The sequence below is a fragment of the Lissotriton vulgaris genome, chromosome 10, assembly GCF_964263255.1.
Source record: "Lissotriton vulgaris chromosome 10, aLisVul1.2, whole genome shotgun sequence".
Classification (NCBI taxonomy): domain Eukaryota; kingdom Metazoa; phylum Chordata; class Amphibia; order Caudata; family Salamandridae; genus Lissotriton; species Lissotriton vulgaris.
The window spans coordinates 159,523,457-159,548,018 of NC_141698.1; the positions used below are offsets into that span (position 1 = coordinate 159,523,457).

Sequence of the window (24,562 nt, forward strand, 5' to 3'; positions counted from 1 at the left end):
GGCCTCAGGCAATAACTCAACACCGTCACTTAACCCATCACCGCATGCACTTGATTCCAAAAAACCACTACCTTCGGACATTCCCATATAATGTGAAGGAAGGTAGCAAGCATACCACAACCACGCCTACACAGCCCATCCGCCGAATAACCCATATGTATCAAACGTGGACCCGTGACATAGACACAGTGCAGAATCTTCAGTTGCACCAGTCGGAGACGTGCCGGAATCGCGACCTCTTTAGGGGAGGATATCGCAGCCTGCCAGTCTTCATCGTCCAATTCCAGTCCATCGCCAGTCCAGGCACCCCGAAGCTGTACAAGGAGGTCCGAACGTTCATTGATGAGTTTTTTATAGATGAGAGAGATAGTGCTATCAGGGACGTGCCCGTCAAGCACTCTATCTTCCAGGGGAGAAGACTCCAGGATCGTAGTTCCAGCTGGGAAAACCGATTCAAGTGCGTGGCGGACTTGGAGATATCGGAAATATTCCCTATCACTCAATTTATATTCCTGTTTCAGTTCATCAAAAGTCTTAACTGTGAATTGGCGGCAAGCTTCGCCACGTACTTTACAGACCAGTATGCCCCACGTGACCAATTGCCTGAGGGCGACTTAGCCCGCTTCTTCGCAGAGTTCCCACCGGTGCCGGTGTCGGACGAGACCAGGGAGGCCCTGGATGCACCCCTCACGGTGGAAGAACTGGGAGACGCATTGGGGCAACTCAACGCCGGTAAGGCCCCTGGACCAAACGGCTACCCTTGTGAGTTTTTTAAAAAATTCCATGTGCAGCTGGGATCGCACTACCGCCGAGCGCTGGAAGCGGCCCGTACCCGGGGTCTGCTGCCACCAGACTGGCGCCATGCAGAAATAGTGGTCTTTCAGAAGCCTGGCAGGCCCCCAGATAGCCATGATTCGTACAGGCCCATCTCCTTAATTAATACTGAGGCTAAGATACTGGCCAAGGCTCTAGCGAACCGTCTGGCTCCACACATTACTGCCTTGGTCCACTCGGACCAGGCAGGCTTTATGCCCCGAAGGGCGACGCGACATAATATCAGGCGTGCACAGGCGGCGATCGACGCTGTTGGAGCCCTGGGGGACCAGGCGGCGCTGTTGCTGGCCGATATCAAAAAGGCCTTCGACTCGGTTGGCTGGTCATACCTATTTACCTTGTTGTCTTGGCTCAACTTAGGCCCGGTCTTCCTATCCTATTTAAAGCTCCTCTACACTGATGTTACAGCCTCGGTGCGGGTCGCCGGGGCGGTGTCAGAGACATTCCGCATAGGCCGAGGGACCAGGCAGGGCTGCCCGCTCTCCCCCTATCTTTTTGCACTGGCCATGGAACCCTTGGCGGCAAGAGTGCGCCAGGATGCACAGGTACGGGGCTTTGTATGGAATGCTACCCTGTCGGACAAGATCGCGCTATACGCGGATGATGTCCTCTTTTTCCTTACTGATTTGCAACGCTCGGGTCCACGTGTCTTGGAGATCATGCACCAGTTTGGAGAGGCCTCGGGCTTGTATCTCAACCTCCACAAGTCCACCCTGTGGGTGCTATCGGGAGACCCGGTGACAGACCCCTGGGCTTCAGGATTGCGGATGGCCACGACTGGGCTGAAATACCTTGGGGTGTTTCTCTCAGACTCGGCTGACACTGCCTGGGACCGTAACCTGCAGCCCGTCTGGGAACGAGTTCAGACGGACGTCAAAACTTGGTCTCGAATGCCCCTGACAATCTTTGGCCGATCTGCCATTTTCAAGATGGTTGCGCTCCCGCGCCTACTCTACCAGTTGCAAAACCATCCGTATCCTATTCCACCTCGGTGGTTTAAACAGGTTAACTCAGTGCTGGGCCGCTTTCTCTGGGCGGGAGGCTCTGCCCGGGTGGCACTGCGCACATGCTTTTTGTCCACCTACTGTGGAGGCCTGGCCACCTCGGATCTGCAGTCGTACTACCAGGCCGCTCACCTCCTTATTCTGAACGAATGGTGGTACTGTGACGGTGGAGACCCGGCCTATGCCCTAGAGCGTGCTTTGATGGGCGACAACTCGCTCCATACCATCCTATACTCACCCCGACTGCGTAACTCACTGCCAAGGGTTACTAAACTCGTATTTGCTATATGGCGACAGGCCTTGCGCCGCGTGGGCTGGTGGGGCCGACTAACCGCTGAAACACCTTTATGGCGGAACGGCATGCTACCTGAACTCTCTAAATTGCCAGGCTTCGATGGCTGGGATGCAATAGGTATCTCGCAGTTAGGTCAAGTGATGTCTGGTACGTCGCTCAAATCCTTTCAGACCCTCAGCGCCGAATTTGATATGCCCCAATCTCAATTTTTCCGGTACCTACAGTTCCGACATGCACTGACGCCCAGCATTGCCAACCTTGACTCACTCCCTGACTTTAGCCCGATCGAGGCAAAGGTCTTCATGGGAGATCTTGGGGACAAGAAAGTATCGCGCATTTATCAAACCATGGTCACCCACTGCTCCCCTACTCTTCTCTCACTGAAGGAGACTTGGGAAGCTGATCTCGGCCCCTTGGACGAGGACGACTGGCGAGAGGCCTTGGAATCCCCGAGGGGGGCGGCTATCGCAATGCGATTCCGACTCATCCAATTCAAGATTCTCCATAGAGCATACTATACCCGAGAGCGTCTGTGGAAGGCGGGCCTGATTGGGTCCCCGGAATGTCTGCGGTGTGGGGCTGAGGTGGGTACGCTACTTCATACAATGTGGTCGTGCTCTAGGCTGGCTGGCTTCTGGAGGGGTGTTTGGGGCTGTCTGTCTGAGGTGTTGGGCTGGACCCTCCCCCGTACTCACCGCCTGGGTCTGTTGCACGTCCTGGAAGGGGTTGGTGGCAATATTTATAAGCGGCACCTGCTCCTACTGGGGCTGGTGGTGGCTAAAAGGGACCTGGCCCGAGCGTGGAAGAATGTGAGGCCCCCCCCCCCTGACTGCATGGAAGGCTGGTATAGACTTTTGTATGGGCCTGGAGAGACCTATATTTGAGGCGCGAGGATGCCCCCGCAAACACTTTAAGATTTGGAAGAGGTGGGCAGACTATAGAGGTCTGACACTAGACCCTCCAGTGGAGCAAGAAGAGGACCTTTAGCCCCGTACTGGCTGGCAAAGCCCATGTCCACACACATTACCCACGTCATAATCTTACGTCGATACGGTTAGTGCACACATGCATGGGGTTCGGGTGGGTTCCAGGGTGGGATCGGGGAGTTGGGTAGGTAGGTAGCGGAATAAGGTGAAGGTGGGGTAACTGTTTTCTGATATCCTTAATTGCATCATCTTCTTGCTTGGACACTTGGTTAACTGCTGTGATTGTATCATAATGTCTGGTGGTGTAGTCCTGATTGTGGGCTGCCACTATATTTCATATGCTCATCTTCATCAATAAACTGGTTGTGAAAAAAAAAAAAAAAAAGTCTTAACTGTGTTCTTGGCCCAGAGATCGCCCACTTTACTGATGCCAATAAAGTCCCATCTATCGAATCCCTTCGACGTCCATAGACCACCCAGTCTCTCCACAGCATATAGGGGGGTCGCTCTAGTCAGCCTGTCCGTCCACCCCGTAGCCGTAGTTGCACTACTCCATACTCGTACCGCCACCCCAGTTGGGCCCGTCAAGTTCTTCCTGGCGGCTCTAGAATAGAGCGCTCTATTATAGTCGCCCCCGGGCAGCTGCCACCTATCCATCTCTAATGCGGGATTCGGAACAGGACCGTACATGGCATGGTTAACAGCGCTCAGTTGGGATGCCCAGTAGTAGCGTTTAATATCAGGCAATGCTATACCACCATCGTACCAGGGCAAAGTCAATTTTGCCAATGCTATGCGAGGTCGCCCGCCCCACACCAGCTTCCTCTGGAGGCCCTCAATTTCACGGAAATAGCTAGCCGGCACCAGATCAAGTGTGTTTTGGATGGCGTACGAGAAGCGGGGGAGAAAGGCAAGCCACACCACGCCGCAACATCCGACCTAAGCCGGGCAAGCGGAGGTAATAAATTCCGCTCATAGCGTACTGTGGGGTCCAATGAAATGTAGATCACCAAGTACTTAAAGCCGACTCTAGAGACGGGTATCAGGCAAATGCGGGGCAGAGAGGGTAATTCTCCTGTGAGTGGGTAGATACAGGACTTGGCCCAATTGATAACTAAACCGGAATTCTTCCCAAAGGAACACAAGACGTCAAATAGGACTCCCAGTGACTTACTGGGAGAGGTAAGGTACAACAATATGTCGTCGGCGTATAGCGATATACGATCCTCGAAGTCAGGGGACCATCGAATGCCCTTGAGCGAAGGTTCCCAGCGGAGCCACGCGGCAAGGGGTTCAAGGGCAAGCGCAAAAAGGAGTGGCGACAAAGGGCACCCCTGCCTCGTGCCGCGTCCGAGAACAAAGGGTTCCGAGGCCCTGCCGTTAACCACCACCTGAGCCAGTGGTTGCTCATACAGAAGTCTGACCCACCCGATGAACTTGGGGCCAAAACCAAACTTAGCAAGGGATGCCCACAGATATGGCCATTCCACTGTGTCGAAGGCCATTGAGGCATCAAGTGAAACCAAGATGGCCGGCTCATCAAAAGACCCCGCCCTTGCTAAGACGCCATGAAGACGGCGAAGATTGAGCGCGGTGTTTCGATGGGGGATGAAGCCAGATTGGTCCGGGTGTATCAAGTGACTGATCACCGTAATCAGCCGGTTTGCCAAAAGCTTCGCCAGGATCTTGGGTTCCACATTCAAAAGCGAGATCGGCCGATACGATTAAGAGGGTTCCTGGGGCTTGCCATCTTTATGGATGACCACAATGGACGCCAGTCTCTGATCCCGGGGAAGGGACCAGAGATCTTGCGATGCCGAAAATATCCGACGAAGATGAGGCGCCATTTTGTCAGGGCACAGCTTGTATAGTTCGACTGGTATACCATTCCGACCTGAGGCCTTCCCAGGGCGAAGTGAGCGGATAGCGAGCGCTACTTCATCGGTGAAAAATTCCGCCTCCATAAGCTCCTTGTCCGATTCTGACAGGCTAGGCAACGCGATATCCCGAAGCAACAAGTGCGAGTCTTCCTCCGGCCTATCTGAGACCAGCGCATAAACCTTCTGAAAATGCTGGGCAAAGACCTCAACTATCTCAACCGGGTCCACCACTCGCGTACCATCCACTTTTTCAGCAACAGGCACCACCCGATTCAATCTATCCCTTTTGTCTAGCCAAGCAATCAACTTTCCCGCTTTGTCACCCACATCATACAGACGCCCCTGTTGCTCACGATTCATTGCCTTGGCCGCGTCAGTCACCAGAGCTCTATATTCAGACTGTTTAAGGGCCAAAGAATGGAGTCCCTCAGGTGTAGCCCCAGACTCCATCTGTTCCTCCAAACCAGTGATTTCATTTTCCAAGCCCACCACTACCGCATTTTTGCGCTTCCTCTCGCTAGCAATCAAGGATAGAGTCTGACCACAGATCACAGTTTTATAAGCCTCCCACGGGGAGACAGGGGAGGACACCGATCCCTCATTCTCAGCAAAGTAGAAGTCCATACACTTAACCACCTCCGTTCTAATTTTGGGGTTACGAAGGTACCAGGGGTTGATCGGGGCAATCCGACCCCCGGCCCCCAGCTGTACGTCAATAGTGAGCCAGAGTGGGGAGTGGTCTGGGATCCCCCTAGCTAAATGCCTGATTTCCCTTACAGAGACCATCTGCACCGCTGGTACGAGGATATAATCGAGTCTCGAGAGACTCCCATGAGCTCCCGAGTAGAAGGTATACTGGAGCTGCCCAGGGTGCAGTTGCCTCCAACAATCCGCTAGACCCAACATGTCCAAAAAAATTCCCAGCCATAGCTGCGATGCGGGGAGGAGTCTGGGGGGCTACAATCCTCATCCCCACTGACAACTGAATTAAAATCGCCACCCACAACCAACATGCCGTCAGGGAACCCCAGGACCACCCTGCCCAAATCAGTAAATGTGGTGGACTGCAGACCGGGCGGAACATACACAGACAAAATGGAGATCGTCTTCCCCTCCCACCTACCCGTGATAGCCGCATAGCGGCCTCTATCGTCCAGCACCGTGTCATCTATCTCCAGGGGGAGGGAGTTCCTGACCAGGATGCCCACCCCCCTCGACCCCGTGGTAAATCCAGAATGGGCCACCAGACGGTAGCCCAGTCTATTCAGTGCATGGCACGTATTTCCTACTAAATGTGTCTCCTGGAGTAAAACCATATCTGGGGAGCATCGCTTCAAATATTGCAAAACTATCCCCCGTTTTATCCTATCACCAAGACCGGTGACGTTCCAGCTCAGCACCCTCAGCCCCCTACCCTCCATCCCAGAAATGAACACTCTGCCCCCCGCCACGCAACAGGCACATAGGATAAAATATGGAACAACACGCAGCCTCGATACAAACAAGAAAGAAAAGTCCCCCCCACCACCCCCAAAAGAACCCTCAAAACATACCCCCCCACCCTGCACCCCTGCGGTAGACCAAAAAGCCACCCCAACTTGCAGTGTGCCTGTCGCCCCATTAAACTAACCAACAAGAAGAGAGAAAAAAGTCCCAGAGGAGGAAGAGTCCAGATTCCCCCCACCCCCGGGTATCCACTCTGTATAGACATAACAGTCACAGAGCCACTGCCATAAGTTGGCTCGCCGGCGCAGACTCACTACTCCTGTTCTTCCAAGCCGCCTTTGGCGCCCCTCGAACTCTCCGGGCTGGTACGGTGTGTCGGCAAAGTGTCTAACCAGCCACTGGCCACCTCGGGCGGTCAAAAAAGAGCGCACGTTCTTCATGTTCAATCCTCAGGCGGGCCGGAAAAAGCATGGCGTACTTCAGTCCCATGTCACGGAGTCGCCTTTTCACCCCCGTAAAGCCCATACGTTGTTTCTGCACCGCCTGTGTGAAGTCCGGATAAAAACTAATCGACGCATTCTCAAATTTAGTGGGACCATTGGTACGTGAGGCTTGCAGGATAGCGTCTCTGTCCCGGAAATTAAAAATCCTGGCTATTATAGGCCTCTGAGCGGCCCCCAGCTTGGGCTTCCCACCGGGGACTCTATGAGCACGCTCCACCGTGAAAAAGTTACTGAGGCCCTTTGGTGCCAAGTGGGTTAAAACAAGGTCTTCCACCAGAAGGTCTGTTAACAAGTCTGCGGAGTTCTCTGGAACACCTACGATGCGGACGTTGTTGCGTCTGGCCCGGCTCTCGAACTCATCCAGCCGACGGGCAAACAAGCCATTGGACGTTCGGAGATGCGGACTCCGGTCTGGAGATCCGAGACATCCGTGGTCAGGCTCGCGATCTTGATGTCCAGGGACTTGACCCGCTCATTGGTTTTCCCCAAGTCCGTCCTGATAAGATTGACTTCGATCGCCACCGTGTCTATCTTAGCTGCCAGGGTTTCATACTGCTGGCCCATAGTTGTCCGAACACTTGCAATGGCGCCCATAACATCCTTCAAAGTCGGCTCCTCAGTTGCAGGAGGACCATCACCAATCTCCTCAAGGACCTTGCTCGCTCCACCTCGGGATCCTTTCGGGCGAGTAAAGCGATCTATGGTCTGGGATTGGGCAACCCCTCCTCGGTATGAGCCTCTGGTGGCACGCTTCTCGGCATCCGCCTTGCCCGCCATGATTGGCGACGAGCTCTGACGGAACCTTTGGGATCTGGTCAGAATGATTCCCCTCGCCGCAAGCCTGTAGAGGCGAGAGGGCGAGGATCAGTTGCAAGCGGAGGACTGGCAGCAAAATCAGGTCAGCCGTGCCGATCGGCAGCAAGTCGCCGTCAACAATGACCAATTGCGAAACCGAAAGTACCACAGGGGCAGCGGACGTGACACACCAGCCTTTGTTGTTCAGTTGCCACCTGGGTACCTCGGGGACTCAAGCCCGTGGATGGACTTCGGTATAGGCCGCAAATTTCAAAGTGCAGTAAGTCCGGTTCCCGGCGGCCAAATCGATTTTTGAAAAAAGTTTTTGTATCAGCAGGGCATCAGCGAAAAGTACCCGTCGTCCAAATCAGGATACGTTACAGGATAGATGCAGGAGGCGGAAAGGGTCTCGGGAGCCCTGTGCTCACGCGTCCATATTGGATACGCGCAAAGCTCCTCCTCCCTCTGATGCGTATTTGAATCAGTTTCTAAGGAGGGAAATTACCTAAAAGAGATATGCAGCTACCAACAAAACCTGCAGGGTTATGTGTGTCTGGCTATTTTTTTGTGATGCCCCATCCACAAAAGGTTGAATGTTAATAAAGCCACATTTTTAAATTTCGACTACATTAAAATTGTCTTGAAATTGTAGTGGTATTAACATTGTGTCTTACATTATTACCAACGACCAAGTAAAAAAGTAATATTTAAAAAAGCATATGTTTTCTTTTTATCTTAATTATTGCTGCTGTTCCATGTGGAAGGACACCCTACTTTTGCATCTGTTCCTGCGTTTGCTGCCTCCACCTTGTTTCTGAACATCTTATATTTCGCAAAGGTATACTCGCCAGCCCCTATCCATGCCGCCTTATTTTTTGCTCCAACAGTTGCCCACCGTTTCTCTTCTTACCCGGGAGAACACCCCCACCCTTTGCTCCCTAACCTTTTCTCCTATCCTAATTTGTGGGGGAAGACACCCCGCTCCGATAGCTCTTCTCTTTTGTCCCTTGGGGGGACACTCTCCCCTGCTACCCCATCCCTTCTCCGCCACGTTCTCTCCTTTTTCTTTTTGCCCCCCGCAGAGGCACCCTCAGTTCCTGCGTCTCTGCTCCCACACCTACTCTCTTGTCCTCTGTCTAGCGCCATTTTTTTTATTTTTTAGAATTTTGCTATTTTTGAAGAATGTGTCTTTTTGGACACTATTCTTTGTTATTTTCTTTTTTTTTACAGTGAACTTTTTTCCTGCAGTATGTTACCGCACACACCACAAATACCCCAAATCTTGTCTATAACCTTGGACATATGAAAACCGGCAATTCTGCTGTAATGCTGGAATATCAGTATTCATAGGTATACATTCCTAACATAAAATGCCATCAAGCTTGGTTCTGTAAATCAGAAATAGGAATTTACTTTCACAAAGAGAATTTTAATCACGTACAAGAAATATTAAAATGTACATTATGCTTCGGGAATCGGGGCAATGAAGGGTGAAAAAGTTGATTATTGTGAGATTGCAAAATGGCTGCAGATCTAACAATAAGGGCTCTCACACAAAAATGCATCAGACAGGAGACCTGTTCCAAGACTTTTCTGAAAATTAGGCACTGCTAGAAGCGAGTCAGTTTTTGAACAAAATGAAGATAATTTCAACACAACCAAGTTAAATTAATTCAGTAATATAAGTAATAAATATATGGAAAGTAACATATGCTCTAGCATATAGCACGCAGATAGTAGCCTGAATTTACTACAGGTCTAATCTGTGGTTAGCAATCCCCATTTTGCGATGATCTCCACCCTTGCTTACCAGCTAAATGTCTTAAGAAGTGAACCAAAACAGGGACCTCTAGGATTTTACATAGTTATTGACTAGCTCCTTCATGTTGCTGCACATGGTTTTCTCAAAATCTCTTTCTATAACCACATCCTCCCAGCCTGAAACTCACTCTGATTTTTAATATAATCTCAACCGGAGTGGGTACCGTGTTTGAGCAGGCGTGCACTCACTACATGCTATCTACACGCAGTGTCCCGGCAAAAACATGTAGCATATTGGGAGTTCTCCTTTTAAGCTTAGTTTCTAAGTACGTGCATCATATTGGAATTCTATGTATGTCATGGGGTTCTAGCGAATATGAAGTAACCTGGTGTCAGTTGATGCTCCTACCTCCTTGCTGTTGGATGGGATCTTCTTATATGAATACATCTACGAGAGACAGCCTTCATGTGTTCAGACTTTTACTTCAGGAATGCTTCACATATACCTTTCAATGAAAACATTCATTTGAAAATGTGTCTCAGTGAAACAGCTCCATCCTGTCCATATAGATTCTATGGATCAGAAACTTTACGCTGAACAAATATCCATATATACTTAAAGAGGACTTCAAAGATAGTCTACAAAACTCAAAGAATCCTGGCTTTGATGCAGCTCTCTCCCTCTTTTCGCAGCAGGAAATCTGGCCTCGGGGCAGATGTCAATGTCTCACAACTGCCATCTGAATTAGACTGTGGCACTAGCACGGATGTGACCGCCTGGACCCTCACTCAGTCCGGTTGCTCCCCCACGCCACAGCTGAACCACACACCGGTATCGTCTGCATTCTGCATTCCTATTCAGTAACGCTGCATTGTCCTTTATTTACTTAACAGCTAGCGCTGCACTGTCGCCTCATAGCGCCGAATTGTACTCGCCGATTAGCGCTGCACTGTCGCTTTAATTATTTATTTGTGCCGCACTGTCGCCCTATTTAGTTAATTGCAGCGCGTCGTCTCTGAGGCTGCTTTTCAAACTTTCCTGCTGATTTTGTGCGTTTTCACGCTGTGCATTTGCTGCCCCTGGCCTTTGACCCTCCATTTTGTGTTTAGGTTTATTTCCCCTGGTCCGCCCCTCCTCCCGCCACCGCCTCCTCCCAGCTGCTGCCCCTCCCACGCTCCGCCCCCTCCACCATCCATTTATGGCCAATGCCTCCACGCGCAGCGTCCACGCGCTTCGGCCACGCCGAAGGTGCGCCAAAGGTAAGCCCGTCTACGCCCGTCCGCGCCTGGACCGCGCCCAGCGCCAGACCCCCTGCTTCTCGCACTACCCAGCCCTCCCGCTTAACCTACGATGCCGCCACCCTCCTAGCCCTTAACCCCGGTCGCGCCCCCAACTGCGTTCAAGCCACTCCTGGACGCACCCATGGACCTTTCTCCTGCTACTCCTGCAAATTCAGCGGCACCGACAACATCTCCGCTAAGACCACACCACAGACTCACGACCCCAACCACCTACAATGCATCCTTCTCAACACCCGATCAGTCCACAGGCACGCCATCGACCTATGGAACCTACTAGACACCACCTCTCCGGACATCGCCTTCCTTACGGAAACATGGATGAATGCTTCCTCAGCACCAGACATCACCATTGCCATCCCTGATGAATATAAAATCACACGCAAGGACCGCACCAGCCACAGAGGAGGAGGAATCGCTATAGTCTATAAGAAATCTATCCGCATCTCAACCAGCTCTGACGCCAACCTCGCCAATTCCGAACACCTTCACTTCCAGGTCCACATCGACCCCAAGACCACACTCAGAGGCACCCTCCTTTACAGGCCACCAGGACCCCGCGCAAAATTCAGTGAACACATCACGGACTTCATCACTCCGCACGCGCTCCCCTCCAAAGAATACATCCTTCTGGGAGACCTCAACTTTCACTTCGATAAGATCAACGACCGCAACACCGCCACCCTCGTGGACAACCTCACCAACCTCGGACTTAAACAACTGGTCACTTCCCCCACCCACATCGCAGGTCACACACTCGACCCCATCTTCACCTCCAGCAACTATGTCTCCTTCAGCCACACTACGGACCTCATCTGGACTGACCACAGATGCGTTCACTTCACCTACAACAAACCAAAACCCAGCATCCACCTCCAACCTACCTTGAAAAGGAACTGGAACAAAATCACCACGGACCAAATCTCCGCATCGCTCCTTCAACACACCCCAGCCCCCTCCTCCAACGCTAACGAAGCCGCCGCTAATCTCACCCTATGGTTATCCAATACCGCTGACACCTTAGCACCTCTGAAAAAACATCAAAACAAACCTGGCAGCAAGAAGGCCTCATGGTTCAACGATGATCTCAAGAAGTCCAAGAAACTCTGCCGCTCCCTTGAAAAGGCCTGGAAAAAAGACCCAACCACCAGCACCAAGGACGCCTTCAAAAACGCCACCCGCACTCACCACCAACTAATCCGAAAAGCCAAGAAAGCAGCATTCAAGGATCGACTCGACAACAACGCTCACAACAGCAAGGAACTTTTCAACATCGTCAAGGAATTTTCCAATCCCTCGGCCAACTCCAACGACATCACCCCCTCTCAAACCCTCTGCGACTCCCTAGCCTCTTTTTTCCACAACAAGATTGCAGACATCCACAACAGCTTTGACAACCAACCCGAAAACCAACCCACCCTACCGTCTGCTGTCCATCCTCCCCCCGTGAACACCCTTAACGACTGGAAGCCAATCTCCACGGAGGACACCATCCGCCTGATGAACTCCATCCACTCAGGATCCCCCACAGACCCATGCCCTCACCACATCTTCAACAAAGCAGACTCCGTCATAGCACCGCACCTCCGAGACGTCATCAACTGCTCCTTCAACTCCGCTACCTTCCCTGAAGACTGGAAACACGCTGAACTCACCGCCCTTCTGAAAAAACCAACAGCGGACCCCACCGAACTCAAAAATTACCGCCCCATCTCGCTTCTTCCATTCCCGGCCAAAGTCATCGAGAAAGCCGTCAACAACCAGCTCGCCGCCTTCCTCGAAGCCAACAAATCCCTCGACCCCTCACAATCTGGCTTCCGAGCAAAACATAGTACCGAGACCGCCCTCATCGCAGCAACAGATGACATTCGAACTCTACTGGACAATGGAGACACAGTCGCCCTCATCCTCCTCGACCTCTCTGCAGCATTCGATACAGTCTGCCACAGCACCCTTCTACAACGCCTCAATAACATCGGAATCCAAGGAAAAGCACTGGAATGGATCACCTCGTTCCTCACCGGTAGAACCCAGAGAGTCCGCCTCCCACCATTCAAATCAGAGGCCACTGAAGTCATCTGCGGCGTACCTCAAGGATCCTCACTCAGTCCCACCCTCTTCAACGTATACATGAGCCCCCTCGCGGCCATCGCACGCCAACACAACCTCAACATCATCTCTTATGCGGACGACACTCAACTGATCCTTTCACTCACCAATGACCCCGGCGCCGCCAAAGCTAACCTGCACGAAGGAATGAAAGAAGTCGCTGAATGGATGAAACAAAGCCGTCTGAAACTGAACTCAGACAAAACAGAAGTCCTCATCCTAGGCACATCCCCCTCTGCTTGGGACGACTCCTGGTGGCCGGAAGCCCTCGGAAAAGCACCCATCCCGACAGACCACGCACGGAACCTTGGCGTCATTCTGGACTCTTCACTCTCAATGAACAAACAAGTCAACGCCGTATCCTCTTCCTGCTTCAACATTCTTCGCATGCTCAGAAAAACATTTCGCTGGATCCCCTCCGAAACTAGGAAAACAGTCACCCACGCCCTGGTCACGAGCCGACTGGACTACGGAAACACCCTCTGCGCAGGTACCACCACCAAACTCCAGAAGAAACTCCAACGAATCCAAAACGCCTCAGCCAGGCTCATACTAGACATCCCACGCAACGAACACATCTCTGGCCACCTTAAAGACCTCCACTGGCTACCCGTCAATAAGAGGATCACTTTCCGACTGCTCACCCACGCACACAAATCACTTTACGACATCGGACCAGACTGCCTCAACTCTCGACTGTCCTTCTACACCCCCTCCCGCCAACTACGCTCTTCCGACCAAGCCCTCGCCACTATACCTCGCATCAACAAGACCACCATGGGAGGCAGATCCTTTTCTTACCTGGCTGCTAAAACATGGAACTCACTCCCCGCTTACCTCCGCCTCACCCAGAACCACCTAGCGTTCAGAAAGCAGCTTAAAACGTGGATATTTGATAAATAATCCTCCTCCTCCACGTAAGCGCCTTGAAACCCTCTGGTTATGTAGTGCGCTATACAAATTTTATGACTTGACTTGACTAGGTCAGGATCGGTTAGTCTAGCCTCAGCCTCTGAATATTCATATTAGATTGTTAGGTAAACATGACTTTCAAACTAACAAGACAACTTGTTATAACAAACAAAGTTCAAGTAAAATACAAAGTTGAGGTAGGTTAACCCCTTCAGCGCGGCGCAAATTTTCGCGCTGTGCGGAACGGTTCCGTCATGAGCCCAGCTCAACCGACGCTCATGACGGAACCTTTCCGTCATGAGCATGGAAGGGGTTAACATTGTCACAAGACCAGAGGCCTTAATATACAAAGTGCGCCGGGGTTCAACGGGCGTTTGCGCCCACTTTGCGCACCCCGGGGCACTTTGGTATTACAGAAGGGGCCGCAGGCTTCAGGGGGAGTGCCCCATGCAAATGAGGGAAATCCCTCTGCGCCAGCGCCGCATTACAGACGTGGGCGCAGAAGCAAAGAACTCTCAGGAGGCGCACTGACAGTGTGCTCAATTAAAGATGGCGTATTGTCAGGGAGCACCCTGATGGCAGCACTTCGGAGGGGGAAATGGGGTCCCATGGACCCACCAGACATCCCCTTGCGGGTGGGTGCAATCACTCAATGCACCCGCCTGCAAGGGGATCTCTAATCCCCCTTCAAAGTGGCAGCGGGTTACCGCCTGCACTGTGAAAAGACTGAGCAGCTTCAAAGCAGCTGCTCAGTTTTCCACATGAATGTGCTGCCCCCAGGGCAGCACAAGTTTGCAGCCGCCCTAGGGGTTGCAAATTCATCATAATATGGTGCATTCTCCATCATTGTGCTTGCCGCACCATTTAAAAGGTGCGCCCAACGCAATGAAGGAAAATGCGCCACATATATAATGCGGCCCAGATGGGCTCTGAAAAGAGACAACCATGTCTTGTAATACTCTTCTATACTTAAGGGCCTGCAGGCCCAGTGGTAGGAGGAAAAGCAAATGCCTAATCTGAAAGGCTCAAGGTCTTGAACTCGCAAAAAAAATATGAATAAGTGTAAAGTATCTGAAATTAAAAACGAGAGTCTTGTTTAAGAGTTTTCAGGTGGGTGAAATAAGCTGAAATATTTACAACGTGTGCATTATGGTATAGTGGCTAAACTGACAATGCATGCTACTTCAATAAAGCTGCATGTGATGTGTTTGTACACCCAGGTTCCAGAAGCACTGTTTCTGAACACACTAATAGGCAGTACTAGACTGGATAGAGTGGTCATTGCTAGTCTTCATTGATAGGTGGCCACACCACTCCAGTTTGTTTACATGTGTGGGCCATGCCCATAACCTAATCAACACATTTCAACAGCATGGAGAGCATAAGCAGACATATGTACAACTGTGTATGACCATCCACCAGGTGTCAACTATGCCTCCCAAATGTGTTTTGGTTGTGTTGTAGCCCTTTCGAACTGAAAAGTGGATTTCAGTGCATTCTCTTTGGTAGGTGATGGGTGGGGTTCCTTCTTTCCTTTCCATGCCCACCCTGCATCTAAGAGGTTAGATGGATGTTGGCCTTTGGTTCACTGTTTAAGACCTACTGTTCATGATAACACTTTATTGCCAAATCGTCTGCTTTTAGTGATATATCACTGTGATAGTAAAGTTGTTTGGGTTGAAGAGTAATCTCTTGCTTTGCACCTCTTATTGACAATAGGCTCCCTGTTGTCAAACATGCATCAATTAATATTTATTCAAATTCTGAACTGTACACTGCAAGATATAAATAAATTAGAACTGGAAATGAAGCGAACATACATACCTGAGGGCAGATAAAGCCGGCACCGTACATTAAACTTCTTACAAACGAGGGCAGGGCTTCCTTAGGGATGAGGTTATCAGCAAAGATCATCATGAAGTTGCTGCAGAATGTCAGATGGAAAACTTGGAAGAAGTTCATGATCACAAACAAAATAAAGTTTTTTTGGGTCAGGATTTGTTTTGTCAGGGACAACACTGAGGACCAGGAGGACTGGGAGTCCATTGAAGAGACTGAGTCTGTACTTTCGATCAACTTTTCCCTGTGCTCGTATTGGCTAAATCCATACACTCCAGTGTAGCACATGCAGGCCGTCGATAGCACTGCGAGGCCAATGGTGAAGGTTTGGAAGTACAAAAAGTTTTCCATATTGTTGGACACAAGTCCACAGAATAAGATACTGGTTGATCCAATTAATGATGCTACCTGGTTATAGGTAATCAACTGCAGTCGGTTCTCATGCTTGGTTGAAATTTCTGCAAACAATGCGCACTGTGCCAGCAAAACAAACGTCAACATACCATCAAAGGCACATAGGGCAATGACAAGGTGAACACCACTCAGCCAATCGCCTTCTTGGTAGGTCTTCCATGGGAACCAAGGAAGCAGAAATGCTAGCGCATAAAATGGAGCACCATATAAAATGGAGTATCGTCGTTTTGAGAAACATGCCACTTTGGAGTTGTCTTGAATGTAGCCAAAAAGTGGGTCATTTAAGGCATTCCATATCATATAAATTACCTAGAAAGAGAAACACATGTCATGACAAAATGGATGGCAAATTGGGAAAGCTCAGGGACATTCACGAATTTAGAAAAAACAAGCATTAAACAATCGGAAAACAAGACTGTTTGCATGGGCATATTCAGTGTAGAATTAACTAAGTTACATAAGAAATAGGAAATCTCACAAAGAATATTGGACCAACAAAGAGGTGCTCAAAAGAGTTGTGCTGGGGTTTGTGCAGTCACTCAAATTTAAGAGAGCCAGTGAGTAAAGTGTGCCGAAAAACTGCCTCATGCAGTAAGCTGCAAGAGGGCTGAAGTAAAATTCAAATGACAAATTACCAGACCAAAGCATGAAGTCCACTGACCAAAAGCCACTCTGTCTGTACATTATGTATGAGAGTTTTCAGAAAAACTATTGTCTGGCCGACAGGTAAAGTTCTCTCAAAGACCAGACCTAAAAGCAATGAATGGTCTTTTAGCCACAATACTATAAAATATTTTCTGTAGAAATCATCGTTTAGCCTCCTTTCTAGGTATGGTGGAAACCCACATCTTTTTATTTTCCTAAAATGATATGTTCAATTTACTTAAATGGGCTTTGGCCAGCTCTCTGCATATATTGGCCTGGTCTGTTAATCACATTTGATTCCACCCACTACAGCCTACAGCATGGAGCAATGGGTCACCTCACTTCAGCCATTGGCTGACCTCACTGTGAGCAAAGGGAATGTGCTGGTTCGTAAAGAGCATATTCACCAACAACATAGTTCCCTTCAGTGCCACAGACTACTATGGCAATATGTGCTATTTGAGACAAAAAAAGTTGTGGCTTTTGGACAATGTTGGTTTTAGACTTATGAGGGCTCAGCAGCTTTCCCAACAATAACGTTTTGGACAAACAAAACAAGACAAACATTGACAAGCCTAAAGGTGATCAGTCAATGCCAGACAAATTGACTTTGCCAATGCTTGTTAAACTCACTTGGGGTAGACCATACTGAACCGAGGCCCAGGTGAAATTCCCATTATGCAGGCATAGTCTCAAGTAATTCTGGTACGTTTCGCTTGATACACGAAATTCCCAATATTACGCTATTAACCCCACATCATTTATAGCAAACATTTAGCACAATCCCTAGGAACGACCTGAACGTTAGAGGCAGATGTATGTGGTGTTTTGGTTTTTCCTTTTTTTTTACCGCATAATACGCCCTTGTGTCTAAAATGAACAATAGGACACATTTCGCACTAAGATACAGAGCCAAATGCTGGTGTTGTGAGGAGGCTGGTGTGGGGTGCCTCCATGGTGTCGCACTGACCTTGGGCCCTGTGACGTTGCCTCAGGTAAGTCGATAATACAAGTAATACAAATAAGCAAAGGGATCGAACAAGTAGTACAGATCGGTGCTGAGTCTTTAAAGAGTCCAAAATAATAGTTCAAGTGTATCTAGCCATGAGGATAGCTTTTACTTCTTTCTTAAAAAGTGTAGTGGAGGAGATGAGCCTGGTTTCAGGAGGGAGTGAGTTCCAGATCCTGGGTACCATTCCTGAGAAGGAGCGTTTATAAGTTTTTTCCTTCCGGAATCTTCGAGGCTTCAGCAGAAGATTGTTTGTGCCTCTACTGTTTCTTGTCTATGCTCCCACTTATTTGTACTATTAGCATTATTGACGTACCTGTTTGACTATGCTCCCTCATGTACCTACCCCACCCCACTTATTACCTACAACTACGCTATGCCCAATGGCCTGTTATTCACTCTCCTGTTCATACCCTTCTTTGTAAAGCGCTCTGATATCTGCAAAGATCTTGTTCGCGCTATATAAAACTTTCAAAATAAATAAATAAATAAATGTCTATAACCGGCACGGTCGGATGGCGGTAATAGGCTGTAGATGTGCCATGTCTGTGAAAGAGGGCAGATTCTCTGGCTATATTGACTACTGAAAGAAGCTTGTGGAGTCGAAAATAGAGGCATGGGTCAGTGCCCGTCCTCTTTCTGTTCATTACCATGGCTTTAAATTGAATTTGAATAAGTGTTTTTATGAGCTTTGATCTTAAACAGCACTTTGGATACATACCCTCCTTTTATCACATGCAGATATACCTAACGGTCACAGCTGGTACACTTTTTATTAGTTAAATATTTACTAATGGATTGTACATTTGCTCTCTTTCTAACAAGCAGTGCAACATGTTTTATGTAGACTAGAAGAACAAGTTACTTACCTTAGGAAACACTTTTTTCTGGGGGATACTCCCATGGCAGATTATTCCCTTTAGAATACCCTTAGGTGTCAGACAGGATCCAGAGACATTTTCCAGCAGTACTCCCTCGCACCAGTAGGTTGCGCCATTTGCTGTATCTGAGCACCACCATCCCAGGAGTGACATAGTGGAGCAGGCTATCAGTGCTACCCCTGTGTGCCATTTTCTTTAATCTTTCTCCTTCCACGACCTAGGATGCCTACGCAAATAGTCGTTGACAGTGTGCTGATCACTATCTCGGGACCTTTTGAAATGTTAGAGTCCACTCAACAGAACGGGAAGGAGAGTGGGCAATGAGGAATCTGCGTTTAGATAGAGTATCCTCCAGAAAGAGTTTTAGAGAGGGCAAGTAACTTCTTGTTCTTATCGATACTTCTCATCACAGATTACACACCTTACGAATAGATACCATAGCAGTACCTCCCAAAGGTGGAGGGTCTGGGGAATGGATTCAAACCAGAAAGCCATGCAGGACCTACCAGGGAAACAGGCTCGGACTGTCAAGGGAGTAGTGCTTTGTGAAGATGTGCACCGATAACCATGTTGCAGCCTAACCACCCATCCTCAGCAGGTACCCCTCTTGCCAGTGCAGTCGAAGTGTCCTTGGTTCTAGGTAATGAGGTTGCGGGCTCTCTGGGGTTCCTTTTTGGCAGTGTGCAGCATATTTTGACCTTGGCGGGGATCATTTCTGCACCACAATTCCTTTCTTTGCTTCAGAAAACCCTAAAAAAATCTAGTCATTGACACCATGGTCATTTATGTGGTCGATATAAAAACGCAGAGCTCTTTTAGGGCTGAGCCAATTGAGCCTCGCCTTCACTTTAGATCGCTAAGGCAAAGAAAAAAAGATTGGCCGAGTGATGGACTGGCCAATGGGAAAGGGAGTCACAACCTTTAGTAGAATGGCGCACGGGTCCCCTGAACCAATTTGTCCAGGAAGAATGTGGTGTACAAGGGTGGTACTTAAAGCACATGCAGTTAACCGATGTGCCAACAATGAGGAAAAGAAGCAGCTGTGCATTGACTAGAAGGGTGTGCAAATGAGGAATATTAAAACTACATGTAAATCCCATTGTAGAACAACAATTGGCTTTGGGGAAAACATACAAGTCAAACCTTTTATAAAACGGGTCACATCCAGCAATTTGAAAATAGATTGTTGGTCAAGTAACACAAAAAGTCAATAGATCAGACAAAAAACCCTTTAATGTGCCCACCGCATGTTCCTGCTGCGCCAATGAAAGAACAAACAAAAAACATATGAAACTTTGGCTGGCAGAGAATTGGTGTATCTTGTACCGCAATAGGCCATAGTTTCTCCCAGCGCCTTGCATACATGGACTTCATGGAGGTGCGTCTATCCGCAAGGTAACAAACAACTTTGCAGGGATAAAAGTGGGATGCAAAAAGTGATGGTGGAGGGGTGTCTTTAAAAAGGCGTGCTCACTGGCATTTTGTAAATCCAAATAAATACAAGAAAGTATAGTGTCGTGAGTGGAAAGTAAATTATCCCCCTCTTCAGCATCAGTGTCATGACGGACATTAGGTATGTGCTGAAATGCATCAGAACCAGATCCGAAGGCAATCAATAAATAGGCTTAGATAGGGCTGGTGTTGTGGAAAAGGCCTAGAATTGGGGTCAATGCTGAATAATGATTGGTTGCACGTTTCTAATTTCATATTAAGCCACAGGCCTGAAAAGCGATACAATTGTATCGCTTTGTTCGCCCTAAATGTCTAGGGTATGCTCAGACTTTGCCACTGGATTCAAGCTAGCCTGGCTGATGACGGCTGTAATGCCAGAAACCGGTCCTAGGAAGCTTGTTTCCGGTCCAAGGAAGACATGGCTTTGACAGTTCGGGCTGGACTGTTCCCATGAGGCACAGGGTCAGACTGATTTGCATATGGCCATGTCTGAACTGGGGTGGCAGAGTGAGCTAAAGAATGGTGATGGATTAAACCCAGATCAGTTGACTGGGGGTGAGTGTTTGTTTTGCTCAAACGCTCCGTCCATCATCCCCTTTTGTATCGCACAGGCCTGAAAAGGGCACAATTTAGCTTGGGGTCAGAAACTGGCATCGGCAACAGATCACGCCGGCTTCATGGGTATTGGAGGTGGCACTGGAGAGATGGCAAGGACCTTGGTGCCGGTGTAGAAATCTGGAAAGGCACTGGTATGAGTGATAAGAATACAAAGACGGGTGTACCCTAGAATAGCATTGAGAAGGAGCGTTTCCTTCAGATTAATAAGTATTTACATTACAAATGCAATCACGCCAGTAAGAATATTAGCGAACTGGAAGTTCTTGTTTGGCGACCTAGATAAATGCATTTGAGCTTGAAAGAGAACGTCAGAGAGCACGGATTGTTTATCTCTCATGTGTGCCAAACTAATTAATAGGTGTCACAGAACAAGAATGTATTGTTTCCATGCGCACTTGTGGTCAGTGGATTTATATGGTATGCCTAATGCCTAGCTAATCTAATACGTCTAAAGCTCATTTCAATCCATGCTGGAATTCTTTGCTGTTATGAAAACATGTAAGTAGAAACCTGGGTATTTCCTGATATCAAGTCCCTGGGAAAAGTTTCAGCAGGTCTCCTAACCTTAATTTGAAATATTTTAAAACTGACCAGATTAAAAACACTCTGACTACACAATTACTAATACGGACAGGGTGTGAGTCAAGGAGTTAAACGCTCAGTTGGTCAAAAGTTGAAATTCCACGAGGGACGACTCATCTTCCATTATTGCGAGCCCGTAAATCGGATTATTCATACAAATTGAGTGAATAGTACAGCTTCCACGCAAGGGTAACCAACAACTGTGTCTGCATTATGTTTGCGGTTATATATCAACAACTGTGTCTGCATTATGTTTGCGGTTATATATCAGCCCACTGGAGTCAATGATAGGAAGGCCAAGATATCTCCCAGTCATAATCTGGTAATTCTGCAGAGACTTGTGAATGAAAAAGACATGATTAGATTTATTATGTGTAACTTTGTAAGGTCAGTAATTAAGCAACAATTGTATTAGGAGTCATCCCAGTACTTCCCCCTCGATCAGATAGGTTAACCCCCAAGCACATCTAGTGACTGATACTGGCATCAAGTTTAGAAACTGAGGAAGAAAATGCAAGAACACTGAGGCATGGCATTTAATGTAAGATTTGAACAAAGGCGATATAGGATGATACAAGGGTGACAATATATTACATGATGGAAGCATTGTACACTGGATGAAAGCATAACAAGCAGAAACTACAGGCATCAACCAGCAAGGGGGTGAAGACATAGAGCACATAAATTTTAAAAAAATCCTGGAACAGACATAGGAGAAGAACAGAACCTATAAAATAATATTATGCTGGAGCCAATGTAGAATTTGTGTGGTAAATTTAAACAGCAAATGAGAGACTAGATTGGCGGCAATGTTCTGATCTGCCTGAACATGTAGGATTCTAGGAGGTTGCTGCAGGGCAACATATAAAGCCACCACCGTAAAATGCCCCAATGCTCAAATCTGTAACTAATTATTAGGCAAAAAATCAAGCACTGTTCAGACAGGCATTAACAACTATAATTGAAAGTTAATCAGGGAATATAAATTTCATTCATTCTAAAAGCACCCAATAAATTAATAAGTAGAAGGTTTAGGAATTATTTTTACTTCTTACCCGAGACTCATCTTTTGTGCCAGTGCCCACTTCCCACGGAAATGCAGATTCTTTTTTACTGTGCATGTTCCCCCTCCACTAGGAGATTATGTCAGGTGCTTGCTGAAAACTCAGCACCCCCAATAGAAGAAGCACGGATAGTGCTCTCCATAGTTCCACAAAAGCTAAGCTTCCACCACCAAGTACCTATCCTTTGACTGTAAAGTCATTTAATTGTTGTTGACAACTGACAACATGAATGGTTGATCATTTAAAAGCAATGTGGCACCACGAACATCAGGATATAGTGTTTTTATTTTCTTTGAGGTAAAAACTCAATCTACCCACAAACAAATGTGTTGGTCATACAAAAGCTTATTTGAAATTCTTCTGCAGAGCCAAACAACACTGTTTAAGATGCTCATATTACATTTTCTATCCGCATAATCATTTTCCCTGAGCAGAAGGTTTATCCTCCACTTACTTCAATTATCTTATTGGCGGTACGGCTTGATAGTGGGTGTTTTTAATAATACAGACATTAAGCTTTCACTTGCGTTAACAACATTCCACAGAATTAAGATCTGCGATTAATATAATCTGCACTAAGTAGGGCAGGTGTACCACATGTGTCACGCCGTATCATGTCATTTTTCCTTTACTTGATCAGCTATGGAAATTTATTTGCTGACTTTGCTTTCTTTCACGCTCATGCTTATTACTTGAAAAAATGTGTTTGTAAGGGAAGTAAACTCCCCGCCTTTTACCTCTGGGTACAATTCTTAGCAACACATTTACTCCTACCCATTTTCAGATGTTTTGCCGCGAACCGTGATCCTTGCTCCCTATGGACACTACACCTTCATGCCATTTCTTAGTAAAGGAGACACCCAGGAATCAGGACTTCTATTGCTTCAGGGCTTGGTAATGTTTTTTTTCTTCTAAGCACACCTGCAGATGGAGTATGGAAAATGTGGAGCATGTGGCTAATAAAAAATACTGAATTTTACTGGAAAAAGCGAGTAAGGAACAAAGAATAGTGTTATTACGTCGCCTGACTGGACAGTTAACACCCATATAGTAGTATGCTTTTTTAAAGCAACATTTTCATGATTGTTGTCAGAGTTTCTTTCAACTACTTCCTACATGTGTGGGAATCTGTTGTCAAGAGGTAAACAAGTCTCTGTAAATCTCAAGCTAAGTGCTGGACTCTCTAGGCTTGCTGGGTGACACAAGAAGGAGCTCACATAGAGAACTTTGAGGGGATGAAACATAGCAAAGGCGAAGAGAAACTAACTGAGCGAAGAATCAAGTCTGAAACTTATTAGTGAGAGAACTTAGCAGAGAATTTAAAGCAATGCATGCCTGAGGGTAGAATGCAGTGATACTGATTCTCAATGCATGAAATGTTCCATTAAGCTGTGACATAAAAGAGAATGTAAACTTGAATCTAAAAAGGCCTCGATCCTAGTGTTCATGAATATTCTAGGGGGTATAATCAAGACAGAATTGCCTGTCACAAAAGTAATGTATCTCAAGCGGACCTTCTGATTGGCTGGTGGAGAGAAACAGCATCACTGGCTTCAAAGTTAAAGAAAGAAGGCCTTTAGTGCCAGTTCCCATCTCCTCTCCCCAAAGCTGCAGTGGCTTCTTGTCTATACCAATTGTGTCCTTTGCCCATGCCACACCACCTGATGCCCAGTACAAAATACAGAGGACACCTGGCCCGTTCTTCTTTAGTCCACCAAGCCTTTACCTTCTGCCTTCATCTACCTAATCCTGAACTTCTACTATTCGCCTCCTGCATCCCCAACCCCAAACAACCTCTCTTCTTCTATCTGCTAACATCATTTATTAACAGCTCACCCCTATAGCTACTCATCAGATCTTTTTTTCCTTACTATCTACTAAGCATACCTATTCCAACAAGCATTTGCAATGTAATAGGTCTCATTTGGCAGAGTTTGAGCAATTGACCTTGTAAATGACATGCCTTTTATTTGTCGGTTTTGATAATTAGCAAATAAATAATAGGCATTGTTATTTACAATGCGATACAAAAGGGGATGATGGACGGAGCGTTTGAGCAAATCAAACACTCAACCCCAGTCAACTGATCTGGGTTTAATCCATCACCATTCTTTAGCTCACTCAGCCACCCCAGTTCAGACATGGCTATATGCAAATCAGTCTGACCCTGTGCCTCATGGGAACAGTCCAGCTCCAACTGCCAAGCCATGTCTTCACTGGACCGGAAACAAGCATCCTGGGACCGGTTTCGGATTCATAATCCTCATCAGCCAGGTTATCTTGAATCCAGTGGC

At 47.9% G+C, this 24,562-nt stretch overlaps 1 protein-coding gene across 4 annotated transcripts in view; it reads right to left on the reverse strand.

The window, feature by feature from the left end:
• Positions 1-24,562, reverse strand: part of LOC147684886 (solute carrier family 68 member 1-like) — a 221,551-nt gene that overhangs the window by 119,115 nt on the left and 77,874 nt on the right. For all 4 annotated transcript variants that reach the window (XM_086940761.1, XM_086940759.1, XM_086940760.1 and 1 more), the window contains exon 4: positions 15,589-16,326. In XM_086940761.1, coding sequence (XP_086796887.1) covers positions 15,589-16,326 — 738 coding nt within the window. The remainder of the gene's footprint in view (positions 1-15,588; positions 16,327-24,562) is intronic.